At 51.3% G+C, this 14,986-nt stretch overlaps 1 protein-coding gene across 15 annotated transcripts in view; it reads left to right on the forward strand.

The window, feature by feature from the left end:
* CUX1 (cut like homeobox 1) overlaps positions 1 to 14,986 on the forward strand; it is a 374,908-nt gene that overhangs the window by 261,827 nt on the left and 98,095 nt on the right. For all 15 annotated transcript variants that reach the window (XM_081255634.1, XM_081255632.1, XM_081255622.1 and 12 more), the window contains exon 9: positions 12,070 to 12,118. In XM_081255634.1, the coding sequence (XP_081111760.1) occupies positions 12,070 to 12,118 (49 nt within the window). The remainder of the gene's footprint in view (positions 1 to 12,069; positions 12,119 to 14,986) is intronic.

The raw sequence follows: 14,986 nt of genomic DNA on the forward strand, positions 1-14,986 counted from the left end.
GTCTAAGTATTGTGAACTTCCTTTGTGGTATTTTAGTGATTAGACAGGATGGAGGGTGTTCTTAAAGATTCATGGCCAAATCCGATGATGTCAGACCAAAGGGAAGGGACGGTCTTCGTGGGGCCAGCAAGTCTGGCCCCGTCTGAATTGTTTGTCTAACACTTCACAAGTAGAAGAGGAACCGCTGAATTATTCATTCTCAAGTTGCCCTAAAAAAGGCAGTTATGCTGCCGAAATGCAGACTTTCGGTGCCAATGAGAGGAAGAGGAAGGATGCCGTCTTTCCTCGGGATGCGCTGCTGCCTTTGGCCGCCTGCTTCTCCAGTTTCACTTCCCAGCCCTGCGGGGTGAAGGAGACAAACCACCAGCTGCCTTAAGTGCAGGGCAGTTAAGGGGGCAGGGGCTGTGGACAGATGCTGCGAGGGCCTCTGAAGCCACAGGTGAGCTGAGCACTGAATTGACCAGGGAAAGACCAGGTGGAGGGGAGGCTCTGGAAACAGCTTTGAAGGACCAGCAGGAGATTTGTAGTCAGAAGGCCCCAGGGTGCAGGTGTGATCACAGAACTGCCCGAGCCTCTAGATGGGCCCAGGAAGGCCCAGGAAGTCGTCTCGGCCTTAGGTTTGGAGAGGAAGGGACCTGAGTGTAATAACTAGAATGCAGTTGGAGAGCTTTTCTTATTCTTAGTTTTAGCTTCTCTGCCACCCAACCTTTTCTTAACAGTCCCTACCAACTAGTACTTAGGGGAGAAAGGGGGTAATTAGAATCCCTCACATTCGGGCATAAAAGCAGGGTTCTTACCCTAGACCGCTACTCGTTGCAACCTTGAGCTCCTTGGTCACCACTTGGCCCCGGCCTCAGTTTCCCCACCTATGAAATCCGAGCAGTGTCCTCCTGTCCACCTGTGGTGATGGCACGTCCCCTGTCCTGCGGAAGGCGTTAAGAGCAGCAGGTTCGATGCCCAGGATCAGAGGCACCTGTCGGCCAGAGGCAGGGCACTTACAGGTTAAGTCAACAGGAAAAGGGAAACGAAATCTGAAAGGCAGTTTTGAAAGAGCAGAAGCTCAGATGGGGCAGGCAGTTCTCCAGCTGCCAGAAAGACATGCTGACAAACTTTACATTAAATATGTGAAGGAGAGCTTGAAAAATATTTGTAGGTGGCACAACAGCAGCCCTTCCAAAACATTTCTTAAAAATCTGGAGGAAAGAAGCAGCAACCTGGGTCTGCAGCCTTGCTGGCCATGTCCTGTGCCCAAGATTCCCAAAACCATCTGCCAGCTCCTGGGGTCTGGGCGCTCAGGGTGGCAGCCTCGGTTCCCTCCAGAGCCCTCAGGGAGACAGCTCCTCCTGAGAGCCCCTTTCGCAGTGGGATGAAGGATGGACTCGGCTGTCCCCTCCAGAATCCACATGTTCTGTATCAAAGAAGAATATCCATGGATGATTTTTCAATCACGTACTCTTTGCAGAGATGTGCTTTTCATGCCTGTTTTTTTCCTCCCCTTTGATGAACACTGAGATTCTGAGAGGTTAACTGGCTTGACTAAGATTAGCAAAACGCTCCTCCTCGGTGTTCCTTCCAAGGGGGCCCTCTGCAGCCTCCTCCCAGGCACAGGCCTGCCTGTCACCTCATTTCTGTGCAAACGGAGGTCAACATCATACATACCGACTTCATAGTTGACAAGCGCTGATGGAGAGACACAAAACGGTGATGGTCTATGCTTTTTTATCACCTTATACTTTTGTTTGTTTGTTTACTTTTTATTATGTTAAATTTCCAACAGACAGTAGAGGACAGAACCCCTAGGTGCCTACTGGGCGATTCCAGTCATCCCATTCCTGGCCTACCTGTCCCCACCCCACCCCCATTTTATCTTGAGGCTTCTTCAAGAATCCTTTCCTTTCACCTCTAAGTGGTTTAGCATGTAGAGGCTCACATGTAGGACTCTTTAATATAGCCACCATACTCTTATCACATTCAAAAAATAATTTCTTGTGCTTCCCTGGTGGCACAGTGGTTGAGAGTCTGCCTGCCGATGCAGGGGACACGGGTTCATGCCCCGGTCCGGGAAGATCCCACATGCCACGGAGTGGCTGGGCCTGTGAGCCATGGCCGCTGAGCCTGCACATCCGGAGCCTGTGCTCCACAACGGGAAAGGCCGCGGCAGTGAGAGGCCCACGTACTGCAAAAAAATAAAAATAAAAAATAATAATTTCTTAATATCATCAATACTTAAATTTCAAATTACCCCTAAGCATCATAAATGGGATTTTTTTCATTGTTTGGAGTCAGGATCCAAATAAGACCCACACATTGCGATTGGTTGGTATATCTTTAAGTCTCATTCATCTTATAGATCTCCCTCCATCTCTTTTTCTTTTCTTTTCAATCTATTTGCAAAAGAAACCAGTTCACTTGTCCTGGAGAGTTTCCCACAGTCTAGATCTTGCCGTTGGCATCCCCAGATGTAGTTTAGCTTTATTCCTCTGTCCTCTCATTACTGCGAGTTTGTAGTTGAACCTAGAGGTCTGATCAGATTGAGGCTGGAGATTTGGGGCAAAACCCACTTCCTAGGTGGTTGTGATTATCACCTAATGGTCTTGGGTGTTGAAAATTAGCTCTGACCAGAAGAGAAAGATCCTGATTTTTGTGCACGACAATAATAATGAACATGTGCATGGGTTTACGAAGTTTTTTTTTTTTTTTTACTCTCCATCAGTATTCTTATTTTAGCCTCGTGCCAGTTTCTTTGAGAAAGGCCACATTATTCCTCCCGTACAGATGGCTGTCGCGTGTCCCGATCTGCCCGAGATCAAAGGACCAGAAGGCAGTGGGGGAGAGTCCGGTCCGTTTGTGGTGCCAGCCACACTCTGGTGGCTCTAGCCCTTGGTTTCCCTGATTTTACCTCCAGTCACTCCATCCTACTTATGACCACATGGCACTTGATTTAAGGGAAGAAAAGGATTTTCACATCCAGCCTGCTCCCCATTGCTTTTAGAGCAACGGTTTTAGAGAATGTTAGAGAAATGGCAAAAAGCATCTGAAGAGTAATCCAGACGCTTATCCCAAGAGGCTTCCATGATCTCAGAAGCAGCAGTCTTGTAAACTAATTCTCCGGCCACAGCTGTCCTGGGTCCCTGCCCGGAGAGGACTGAAGCCTGAGTGATGGTCACAGGCTGTTTCTGATCACACCAGGGTCATACTTCAGGGAGTGACCAGCCTGCTGGAGCTGCCCTGTTGGTTTGGCACAGGTGGGAAATTTGCCCCATGAGGGCAGTAGCAGACCACTTCATTGGTCAGCTAGACTCAGATTAAACCAAAGTAGGATTTTATTTTAAATTATTTCATGTAAACAAGTCAATTAAATAGTGGGGCAAGAAGGGAAATTTTCTTCCCATTCGGGATTGATGAGGCTTAACAAAAATTGATTTTAACTGTTACTTGTATCATTTACATTTAAATATAATGGTCATAAAAAGGAATAAATTGTGGTTAATTTCTGAGCAGGCAGAGGTGACCTTCTGGCCATTTGACTGTCTCTCGATACAGTTTCACTTCCAAGAAGAGTAAAAACCACTGTTTTCAGAGGGTTTGACGTAGCAGTCAAGCTCTACAACCGTCTCTGCCTAGACCTCAATTGGATCAGAGAAGGAGGGTCGGCGCTTGGGTGACACATTGGATCGGGGGCTTGGAAGGATGCCAGGTAGCTTCACCCCCAAGCAGAGGTGGCTTCACCCAGGTGGAAAATGAGAGAGAGGACCAATCATACAGCTGGAGGTTGTCAAGAAAACCCTTCCACAAATGATGCTTTCTCCTTCTGCCTCCCCGGCCAATCTGTGTTGAGTCTGACTTGCACCCAGCTCCGTGGGCACAGGGAGGATCGGGGAGCTAGGCCGATGGCCCTGCCCTCCAGGAGCTCACAGCCCCATGGACCTGGGCCTATATATACTTTTTCTTCCAGGGACAGTGTTGCCTCTATTTCAAGGGCTACAAAAAGTGGTAAGAAAAGCGAATTATTTTTCTTCTGCCAAAACAACTTACAGACTCTTTCCTTGAAAGTCATATTTACAATTTGGAAAAACAGCCCTACACTTTCTGCTCTTTAAAATACCAGCCAGGGACTTCCCTGGTGACGCAGTGGTTAAGAATCTGCCTGCCAATGCAGGGGACACGGGTTCGAGCCCTGGTCCGGGAAGATTCCACATGCCGCGGAGCAGCAAAGCCCGTGCATCACAACTACCGAGCCCGCGAGCCACAACTACTGAGCCTGTGCTCTAGAGCCCGCGAGCCACAACTACTGAAGCCCGCATGCCTAGGGCCCGTGCTCCGCAACAAGAGAAGCCACCACAATGAGAGGCCCCCGCACCACAACAAAGAGTAGCCCCCGCTCGCCGCAACTAGAGAAAACCCGTGAGCGGCAACGAAGACCCAACGCAGCCAAAAATAAATAAAATAAAATAAAATAAATAAATTTATAAAATACCAGCCAGTGAGTTGTTGCCTGTCACACGCCGGGTAGACTTGAGGAAGCAAAGGCGTCGCAGGTCTGCATCGTTCATCAGCCAGGATTTAGGGAGCGCCCGCTGTGTTCTCTGGGATCATAGCCGTGAATAAACACGTCATCAGTATCTGAACAAGATACTCAGAGGCAGGAATAAGTGCAGTAAAAAGAAATGAGCGGACAGTGTGGGGCAGGGCTGCCGGGAGACCCTCAGAGGACGACGGCCCCTGGAGCTGAGGACCGGATGTAGACAGCAGCCCCCCATGGGGATCTCAGCAGAGGGGACAGACGTGCGGGCAAGTGTGGTGGCTTCAAGGAACAGAATAAGACTGAAGAACCCATAAGAGTGTATGCTGACTGAGGCACAAAAGGAAATATGCACAGAATGCATGTCACTAACAGAGGGTGAAGGCTCAACCCCAGCTCAGCAGCTCTGAAGAAGCAGTTCTGCACTTAGGCCTCTTTGAAAGACTGGAGGGTTGGAAAAGTGGGAAACGAAGCTGGAAAAGGAGTGAGGTGTTGATGGGAGGTCGTTCTCTAGTCGGTTCTGCTCCCTGCAGGGATCCTGGCCCAGAAGACACTTTGGGTCTAACCAGCAGGGAGGGAGCCGAGGAACAGCTCACGGAGCCTAGCATGCCATCGAAGGCAGACTGGCTGTGAGCCCTGCCCCAGGAGAGAGGAGGACAGCCAAGTGCAGGTAGAGGAGGCCGCAGACCAGGAGGGGAGGTGGGGGCCCAGGCACCGCGGGCGTGGGGACGACGGCGGGAGGTGGCCGAGGGGAGCCAGGCCCGGGTGCAGACTCCGCAGGGCTCGCCTGCCAGGCGACGTGTTGAGACCATACAGGTGGGATGTGGGTTCAGGTTTTATAGAGTAATAGCATCCAATCTGTGATAGCTCACTCCGTCTATGGAAAGAAGGAAATGCTTTCAAAGTGTTTTGTATGACTAGCTGACAGAGGACAAAAGAAACGAGAGGCCAATCTCATCTATAAATACTTACAGGAAAAAAATGCTCAATAAAATATTAGCAGATAGAACTCAGGAGCACGTTAAATGCATAATACCCACAACCAAATGGAAGCAGGTGACTGTCAGTATAATTTACCATTTCAGCAAGTCAGAGGAGGAAAACCAGCTAATTAGCTCCATAAATGCTTAAAAGGTACTTAATCAAATCAATGTCCGTCTTCTATTAAAAAGCCTTAATAACATAGGAACAGTTGGCTATCACGTTAACAAAATACAAACATATGTATCTAAAGTCCAGAATGAGCAAGATGCATGATGGTGAACCATTGGAGGCATCGCCCGTGACGTCAGACAACAGGGTTTCCACTGTCACCCTCGCTGTGTGACAGGGCTCTGCATGGCTTCTGCCATCACAAGAGAAAGAAATAGGAGGCATAGAAGGGGCAGAAAGAGGCTGCCCTGTCATGACGGGGGGGCGGGGGGCTGGACGCCATGGAAACACAAGATTGAAGGGCCCCCACCGCGTTGTGGTCTGGTTCTGTCTGGTTGTCCGTCCCTCTGCCCTGCTGTTCTCTACCCAGCAAACTCATCCTCCAGGATGCAGACCAGATGTCCACTTCTCCAAGAAGATCTCTCCTCCTGTTTGCAAAGCCCGCTGTCCCTCCTTCTGGGCTGTCACTGGACCAAAATGCCTTAGGCGTCTTCACCTCCCTGCGCCCACCCTGAGCAGGCAGTTACAGGGTCTCATGTCTTTGAGCTCCTGGGATGTGCATCCTCTGTCCCGTGTGCTCCCGATAGGCGAATGCCATTGCCCGGTGCACTGCCAGCCTGGCACCTGGGAGCTCTGTTTCTCCATCAGTGTGGCACGTAGTAGGTGCTCAGGAAGCATCATTGAGGGGAGACTGCCCCCCTCCCCTCCCACCTCCGCTCCTCAGGCCGTTGCCACCTTCTCCAGGTGCAGCCTTGCCCTGCCTCCCACGCGGGTCTCTGCAGGCCAGCCGTTCCTCTCCTGAGACCAGGTCCCATCTGTGTGCCCATGTGCAGGCGGGGGAGGCCCCTTTCCTAAGGACCCCGCCCCCCATCAAGGGGATCCCAGTCCCATAGCCAAGAGACCTTCCTCACCCCCGGTCCTCTGCCTCCTCCTCTTCGTTTTCCCACCTGCTCTTTCCACACACCGTCCAGTGAGCCCTGCTTCTGGAGCTCAGAGTCCTGCCTGGAAAGTAACCCGCCTTCCTGACGGCCCAGGCGTCAGACGCAGCATCCGGTGGTGGGGGAAGCGTTTGCTTTACCAAACATACTGAAATTTTTTGTTTGTTTTTAAAGCAAGGAGAATTAATCTTTAGATATTCTTCCTTTTATGGCCGTGCCTCGCAGCTTGCGGGATCTTAGTTCCCCGACCCGGGATCGACCCCGTGCCCCCTGCAGCGGAAACATGGAGTCCTAACCACTGGACCACCAGGGAATTCCACATATTTCTTCTTTTGATACCTAAGAACTTTACAATCTAGTACTGAAACTACTGGCTCTTGACCTGGGTCCAAGAAGGTACACTGACCTTTGAAGGTCGCCCTGGACGCTTTTTCAACTGCCTTGTAGACGTACTTTGTTTTAACAGCTCCCGATGTCGTAAGATTGTTTGGGGTTGAAATATGCCCCACCCTTGCCCTGGTGCCATCCCTCAGCACTCGGGAGGCTGGTGTGAAAGGAAATACAGGGTTTCCATCGTGGATAGGATTTCCCGGCCGTTGGCCTTGACCGTGTCCTTTTAAGTTCCTCATAAAAATCACATGCCAGCCCAGAGAATACCCTGGAATGATCTGTGGGGAACCGATCGAATGAACTACACATATTCCAGCCCAGGCCGAAATGATGCGCGGTTTGAAGCCAGAGCAGGGCATCATGCAGCACAGGTTAATAGATCAGTGAAAACTGTTTTGTCAGCTCATAAAAAGGTGAGAGAACTAAGTTTTTATAATAAATAGTTCTGCTGAGCAAACAATACCTGTGGTTATTACGGACTTTGGAAAATAAGTGATTTTAGACTAATGTCAGGCTCCAGATCCTGACGTGGTAGTTGAGCCTGCGAAATGAAAAGAATGAAAAACCCCTCAGAGTCTTGTTGACGATCCTGCTGTGAAGGCACATGCCGTTTAATTCATCGCTGTACTTTTCAGATAACGTTTATAGTTGCAGTATTAACCTCTGGGCACTTTCATGTTACTTATTGAGGGCAGCTGTCTGGTAGGAGTCGTGTTGTTGAGGGGCGGGTGCGGGCAGCAGTTTGGCGAGAAGTGGGTCATACAGGCCCGGTGGCAGACGGGTTCTAAAATGCAGCCAGCACCGGCGGGTCGGCCAGCACCAAGGGCTGCGCTTCCCGTCTCCAGAAGCCCTGATCACATTTCAGTACCCAGCCAGTTGTATTTTTCTCTCACCTTTTAAAAAGCGTGCCCCTTGGGAAAGTGAATCACGAGCCTACAGACTTTTAAAATGATCATCTGAACTCTTCCTCACCCACTGCATCCCTGCTTCCTTCCACTGCCTCTTTCTGTGGCTTCTGGTCCCATCCGCGAAGGGGAACTGCAGCCCCTCTGGGCCCTGCTTTCGCCAGGGTACCTGGTGTTGAACTGCCCGACTCTGTAACAGCAGGGCTCAGTGTGGGCATTATGGGCTGAAAGCTCTGGAAATATGAGACTTGCTCTCGTAATGAAAGGTAAGGGCCGCACTTGTTATCACATTCAATATTTTGGTCAGCTTAGCAGTTGCTTAGTAACCAAAGTTAAACTGATGAGAAGATGGAAAAACTTGAAATTCATTTCCAGGGATTGCCTCAGACTGCCAAGAAGACACCTTCCTGTTTAAATGTGACTAATTTTTAATAAGTGACATGAAATCTTTTGGAGATGATACCTTGTTTTCTGGATATGAAGCATTCTAATGACCATCCAAAACCATTCACCTGAGGAGGCACTCAAGCCCACCCAGGCCCCCTAAATCTGGCCAGATCTGGATGCCACTTCCCAGACCCGGCAGGTCCCAGCTTTGCCAGTCTAGCCTCTAGGTGAAGCCAGACCCCTGGGAATCCCTCTCTTTTTTAGCCCAGGCCTGTGTCTGACCCTGTCCTGGCCCCATGGCCAATGGCAGTGGCCAGGCAAGGAGTGAGGAGTGGATAAAAACAGGGGAGGGTGGGCCCCCAGGCAGCCACATCTCTACCCCTTATCTCCAGAGCAGAGGTTGGGGAGTTGTACCAGGGGAATCCCCTGCTCCTAATGCTGAGAACTGAAGGTGAAGCTCTGGCCAGAGGATTTTTCTGGTGGAGGGGAGCTATCAGTGTTTACTCTGGGCACCTGGGGTCATCCCCTGCCTTTCCTTCTTCACTCAGCAAAAGACTGTGAACACTGCTGTGTGCCTTCAATTCATCCTGAGAGACACACAGCGGGGCTGCCTCTCTGTCCTCCCTCCTCCCCCCATATACCCTGCCAAGAAGAGTAGCTGGTACCCCCGGGGAAAACAGCAAGGCCCCAGAGGAGAACACCCCTCTCTGGAAGACAGACCCCCCAAACCCATCAGCGTATGTGATCTGAAGACAGACAGATGGGCCCCACATACACAATAAGCATGAGAAATACACTCGAGGAAACATAAAGCAAAACCAAGTAATAATTTAATAATGAACAGAGTGGGAATGACAGGTATCAAGAACAGAATAACTAAACTAAGGAAGCAGAGAGAAGAGATGGATCACAGGTTGAGCACAACTGCAGGGGGGTCAAGTTGAAGGACCACCCAGAAGGAGCAGGAAAGGATCAGGACATAGCAAATGTAAGGAAAAGTTGGACGACGTGGAGGATGGAAGTAGACGGGCCAACAGTAGCCAGATAATAGGATACCCAAACCAAGCAGAAGAAATATCTGAATGACAAAGATTAATTAGCCAGAATTGGGCTTCCCTGGTGGCTCAGTGGTTGAGAGTCCGCCTGCCGACGCAGGGGACATGGGTTCGTGTCCCGGTCCAGGAAGATCCCACATGCCGTGGAGCGGCTGGGCCCGTGAGCCATGGCCGCTGAGCCTGCGCATCCGGAGCCTGTGCTCTGGAACGGGAGAGGCCAGAACAGTGAGAGAGGCCTGCGTACCGCAAAAAAAAAAAAAAAAAAAAAAAAAAAAAATTAGCCAGAAAGGGCTCATGAAGGACCCAACAGGAGATTCGGAAAACCCTCCCTGAGACCCCATGCTCGGGATCTCTGCTCCCTGAGCCCAGGCCGTTCCCCTGGCCACCTGTTGGGTCCTGCAGCCACCAGCTCCCTGATGTGCTCCAGAGAGAAGGAAGATGGGGCACCTGGAGGTCTTGTTTCAGGTGCTCAGCAGCCAAGAGGGGGGGCTTCTGTCCCCCTCTGTAAACGCGGCACTGGTGGGCTGTGCAGGAGCCACGTCTGCCTGCGCCTTTCCCATGGCCGCTGCCGGGGCCAGGGAGCTTGTAGGTGTCGGAAAACATTCACGGACCGAGGGAGAGAGCGCTCGGATGATGCCAGCAGCCGGCGGGCTGGGTGGGTGGCTGTGTAGATCTGGACTTTGTAAATACATAGTGAATAACTGTCTGATTAAAGTTCAAAACTGCATTTAAAAGTTGTGACTTGCCTTGCAAGAGAAGTTTGTTAACTTTTGATTGCCTCTCATACGCAATGAAATTTGCACTCCATCAGCAGGTTGTCAAGAAAGCTTTCTGTCCTGGCCGCCGTCAGGTCCCCTTTTCTGTCACTTGAAGACCAAAGACTTTCAGTGATGGTTTTACCCTCTGGAGTCAAGGCAGTTCCTCTCTGAGATCTTGGAGGTTTCTATTTGCCATGGTGCATTAAGATGTTTTGTAATTGAAGCCGCCCCCGGCCCCTAGCATTTCTCTGCGGGGGCCGAGTTTGGGTGTTTGTCTTAGAGACACTGCCTGCTTCACGAAGTTGTCCTAAAAAGAGCTTCGTTTAACTAGGCCATTTGATGAGTTGTTTCGGACTTCTCTCGGACGAGCCTGAAAGCAGGATACTATTTCAAACAGATACGACGATCGGTGAACCTGATCACAAGGCATCTGTTACTCCGTTTGGGCTGCTGGGAGTTGATGAGATTGCCGTGAATCGCAGGGCGCCGTGAAGGCTGGAAAGCCTCGGGGCCACAGGAGAGAATACACGATGCGGCAAATGGCAAAACCAGACCGGCCAGGGCCTGCGTAGTTTGTCCCACTCTCTATATGAAGGGTGGATGGCTAAGACCAGAGAAGTAGGTTTGGGGGACAGAAGAACCCTGGAGTCGGCCCGTCCGAGTGCCCCAACCTGTCCCAGAGAGTAGACTGGCCCACTGGCCCGTTGCTGGCAGGACAGGCTGCATTCAGGACCCTGGCCTCCAGCTTGATGCCAGGCCCTGTGCTGGCAGGGATGAGGGTGAAAGAGACACACCCTGGCAGGGAGGGGGAGCTGTGCTACCTCCTGAGATGGAGCCCCTGGCAGGGTTGGAGGAGGACTGGGGGAGGGGTGGAAGTAGGGGATGAGGTTCCCAGGAGTGGAGGGTGACGGGGCAGACGACACACGTCCAGGCTATGTAGGGGCCCCCACGTGGTGGGAGCTGCCTAAGCACAGGGCCACGGGGGTAGGAGGCGGGCAGGAGCCTCGGCCCAGAAGGGCAGCCAGGGGGATTCAGCAGGCAGAGAGGCCGGCGGGGCGGGGTAGAGCTCAGTCCTGCAGGTGGCAGAGCCAGCTCAGGTCCCCGTGGGGCGTGGAATGAGGCGGCCGCAGCAGGTGGGGGCGCACACACCCACTGCTGGTCTGCAGCTGTAACATCCCCTCCCCTCTTCCATGGGTGGGCTGAACCTTCCTCGGGCAGCAGTCTCAGCCGTGGTCACAGGGGCCGTCATCGGGATTCATCTGGGGCAGTGACTTCCCTGGGCGTTCTGTTCAAACCTGCCACAGACTTTTGGAACTGACCTTCTCGGTAGAACTCTGAGCATTCCTCTCTCTCTCATGCTGTTGTGTGTTGGAAGCATGTATGTGCCTTCAAATCACTCAAGAAAGTACTTTCAGAGAAGAAAAAAAAGAGAAAGAACAAAGCACACCTGGAAACCCCCTGTGTGTGAGCAGGCTGAGGGAGGATGACGGTGACCCAGGTGGTTTTATAGCACAGACTGCGGAGCCCCCCAGCCTGCATCCCCAGCCTCCTCCCGCCTCCCCAACCTGCTCATGGTTCTCTTGGTCTTAGCAAACTTCTAATCATCCTTCAAAACCCAGTTCACACATCACCTCCTCTGAAACCTTCCCGATTCCCTCCCCCAAGGAGAATTCATCTCTGCCGCCTCTGTTTTTCCAGAGCATTCTGTTCAGAGTTCTGTTCGCTCTCTTGGCAGGAGGCACTGTCTCCCCAAAGAGACCGGAGCCTCTCAAGGGCAGGCAGGCTCTCCTGCCGATGCAAGCCCACCTCCTCCCAATGGGTGGCAGAGTCCCCTTCTGCATGGCCCCTCTCCCTCGACACCAACCTGCATGCCTGTGGGTCATGCTGCCGAGTTGGAACCGCGGTGGCCCCTGAGCCTCCCTCGCCGCTGACTAACCTGCTGTCTCCCTCTCACCTCCCCAGGGCCGACGAAATTGAAATGATCATGACGGACCTTGAAAGAGCAAACCAGGTAGGACGTTTGATGGCTTCGGGCGTGAAATCACAAGAGCGTAGCCCTTTCTGTTCTCTCAGAAGAGGCTTCTCTAAGTTAGGAGGCCAGTTACTCTTGTACCTTTCCCATACAGCTGTTGACGTTGACGCTTTTTCTGATGTCATGAGAAATACATGAAAAGTCCCAGGCGTGATTTCCTTGGGAAAGTCTCTGACGTGGTCCCAGCATCCCAGGCATCCCGTGGTGATGCTTTTTCTTTTCCTTAAGCCGTCTCTTAAATCTCTGCTCTGTTCCCGTGACAGCCGTTATGCCATAGAGTTTATACCAATGCGTTACCCTATAGCAAAGTCTGTGTCTCCACCTTCTAACGGGATGAAGCCACTTGCTCTGGAGAGGGCTGCCAGCTGACAGCCCCTCTTGGCTGATACTTAGTTGTCACGATGCTTTGCGCAAAGTACCCCAGCACTGTGTCCGGCACGAAATAGGTACACGGTATCCAGTGATTCTAAACACTCAGCTGCCTGGGAAATTTGGCCACCCTACAGAGCCCCGCCCTTCCCCAAGGACTCTGCAGAACAGGAGAACATTTTGCTTCAGCATATGGTGCTACTGCTTTGAAAAGAGAGGGGTCTCTCGTTTTAGTTTATTTATTTGCAGGGAGAAGCAGCCAGAGCTGGGTTATGTGTCAGCCGCAGAAGGCCAGGGACAGTGGTGGCCTCTCCCCGCTCAGTTTTACATCTGGGTCGCTCCAGGCACTTCGAAGTTTAGCGGTTTGCCTCGGGTGGCCCCATGGGATGAAAATCTTTCTCGGATCCGTGGTCTCAGCTCTCCACCTTGTGAGGGTCCCAGAGGGTGCCTGTCCCCCTGACTGGCATTGCTAACCCGGACCTTGGCAGACACTCAGCAAAGAGCGTCCCTGTCCATTCTTTGGCCCATGAAAATATCCTGAAGTCTGATTAAAATATGAAAGTCAGTATATGCATAAGAATGATCATGGAACGTGTGGATTCCTTTCTTCTTTCAGGGAGACTTTGTGTGTTCGGTGTTGCACACTCATACTCACCCCTGAGTATCCTGGGCCTGGTCCATAGGGGTTGCTCAGTAGAGACGCATGGACTGTATCACCCGCGGTAGCAGATTTGTGTAGTAGCTGTGCTAGTCACGGTGAGAAGAGCTGCCCGTTGCTGAGTAGCTTATTTTGTACCAATTGTACCGAACTTCACATGAACCGAGTCACTTAAACCTCACTGTTTTCCACCAAGGTCAGTGTAGTTATGACTCCCATCTTACAGATGAGGAAACTGAGGTCGGTGGCCGGTCAGTTGCAGAGCCAGGCCTGGCGCCTGTACCATTCACCACACTCGGAAACAAGGATAGAGCCTGGGGGCTCACTTGGCCTTTCTTTATGTCCCAAATACACCCATTCAGCTCCTTGCCCTAAAGCACTACTTCTGCTTCACCTCACAGAGGTTCCCAAGCATTTATTTACCTTAATTTGCTAAACTAATTTACTTTGGCCCCTTTGTTCTTACTCAAGTAGCACTGCTCAACTTTACAGAAACCTTATTGGTTAACCTTCCCTGTCACGGGATTATCATTTGCATTTCTCAGTTTCTACTCACCCACTCTCTCCCTCCCTCCAGGCCCATCCCAGGCCTGCTTCCCCTTTTGGTGGCACTTTGGGGTAAGCTCTAGTTTGTTAGACAGATGAGCTGACTCTGTGCATATCAAGTGCTCAGGCTCCATCCAGTTAGTCCCCAGGTACTAGGACGTTTGGCACAGTTGATGTGCTTCTCAAAGTGCTGAAGGCCACTGGCTGGATCCGGGTCCTCAGAGACACCAGACAGGACCCTGAAGAAAGGTGCCGCCTCCACGGTAACAGTTGGTTCAGGTCCTCACTCGGTACTTCCTGGCCATAGATGGCCTTGGACAAGTCTCTCCACTGCTTACATTTCTTTTAAAAAAGGAAAAGAAAGAGATGAACTTTGCAGACATTATGCTAAGGAAAATTAAGCCTCTCACAAAAAAAACAGACTGTGTGATTCCACCTACATGAAATCCCTAGGGTCGTCGAATTCATAGAGACAGAGAGTAGTAGAAGGGTAGGTGGGGGGTACTTCCCTTCCCTGGCGGCAGTGGTTGGGAGGCCGCCTGCCAATGCAGGGGACATGGGTTTGAGCCCTGGTCCGGGCAGATCCCACATGCCGCGGAGCAACGAAGCCCGTGCACCACAACTACTGAGCCTGCACTCTAGAGCCCGCGAGCCACAACTACTGAGCCCACACGCCGCAACTACTGAAGCCCGCGTGCCTGGAGCCCATGCTCCGCAACGGGAGAGGCCACCGCAGTGAGAGGCCCGCACACCGCAGCGAGGGTGGCCCCCGCTCGCCACAGCTGGAGAAAGCCCGCGCGCAGCAACAAAGACCCAACACAGCCAAAAATTAATTAATTAATTAATTTTTTAAAAAGAAGGGTAGGTGGGTGTCAGCAGCTGGGGGAGCGGGGAATGGGGAATTACAGTGTTTAATGGGGACAGAGTTTCAGTTTTGCAAGATGAAAATTTCTAGAGATGGTTGCCTGACAATGCAAACATACTTAACACTACTTTAAAATGTATACTTAAAAATGGTTAAGATGGTCTATTTTATGTGACTGTATTTTACAATTCAGTTTTTTTTTTTAATTAAAAAAAATTGTTTATGTACGAGAGAAAGGGAGGGAGGGAATGGTAACTAGTACAGGCAGACCTCGGAGAGATTTCAGGTTCCAGACCACCGCAACAGAGCGGGCATGAGAAGGGGAGTCACACAGATTTTTTGGCTTCCCAGTGCATATAAAAGTTAAGTTTATGCTACACTGTAGTCTCTTAAGTGTGCAGTAGCATTA

This window comes from Mesoplodon bidens, assembly GCF_964165515.1.
Source record: "Mesoplodon bidens genome assembly, chromosome: 15".
In the NCBI taxonomy this organism is placed as follows: domain Eukaryota; kingdom Metazoa; phylum Chordata; class Mammalia; order Artiodactyla; family Ziphiidae; genus Mesoplodon; species Mesoplodon bidens.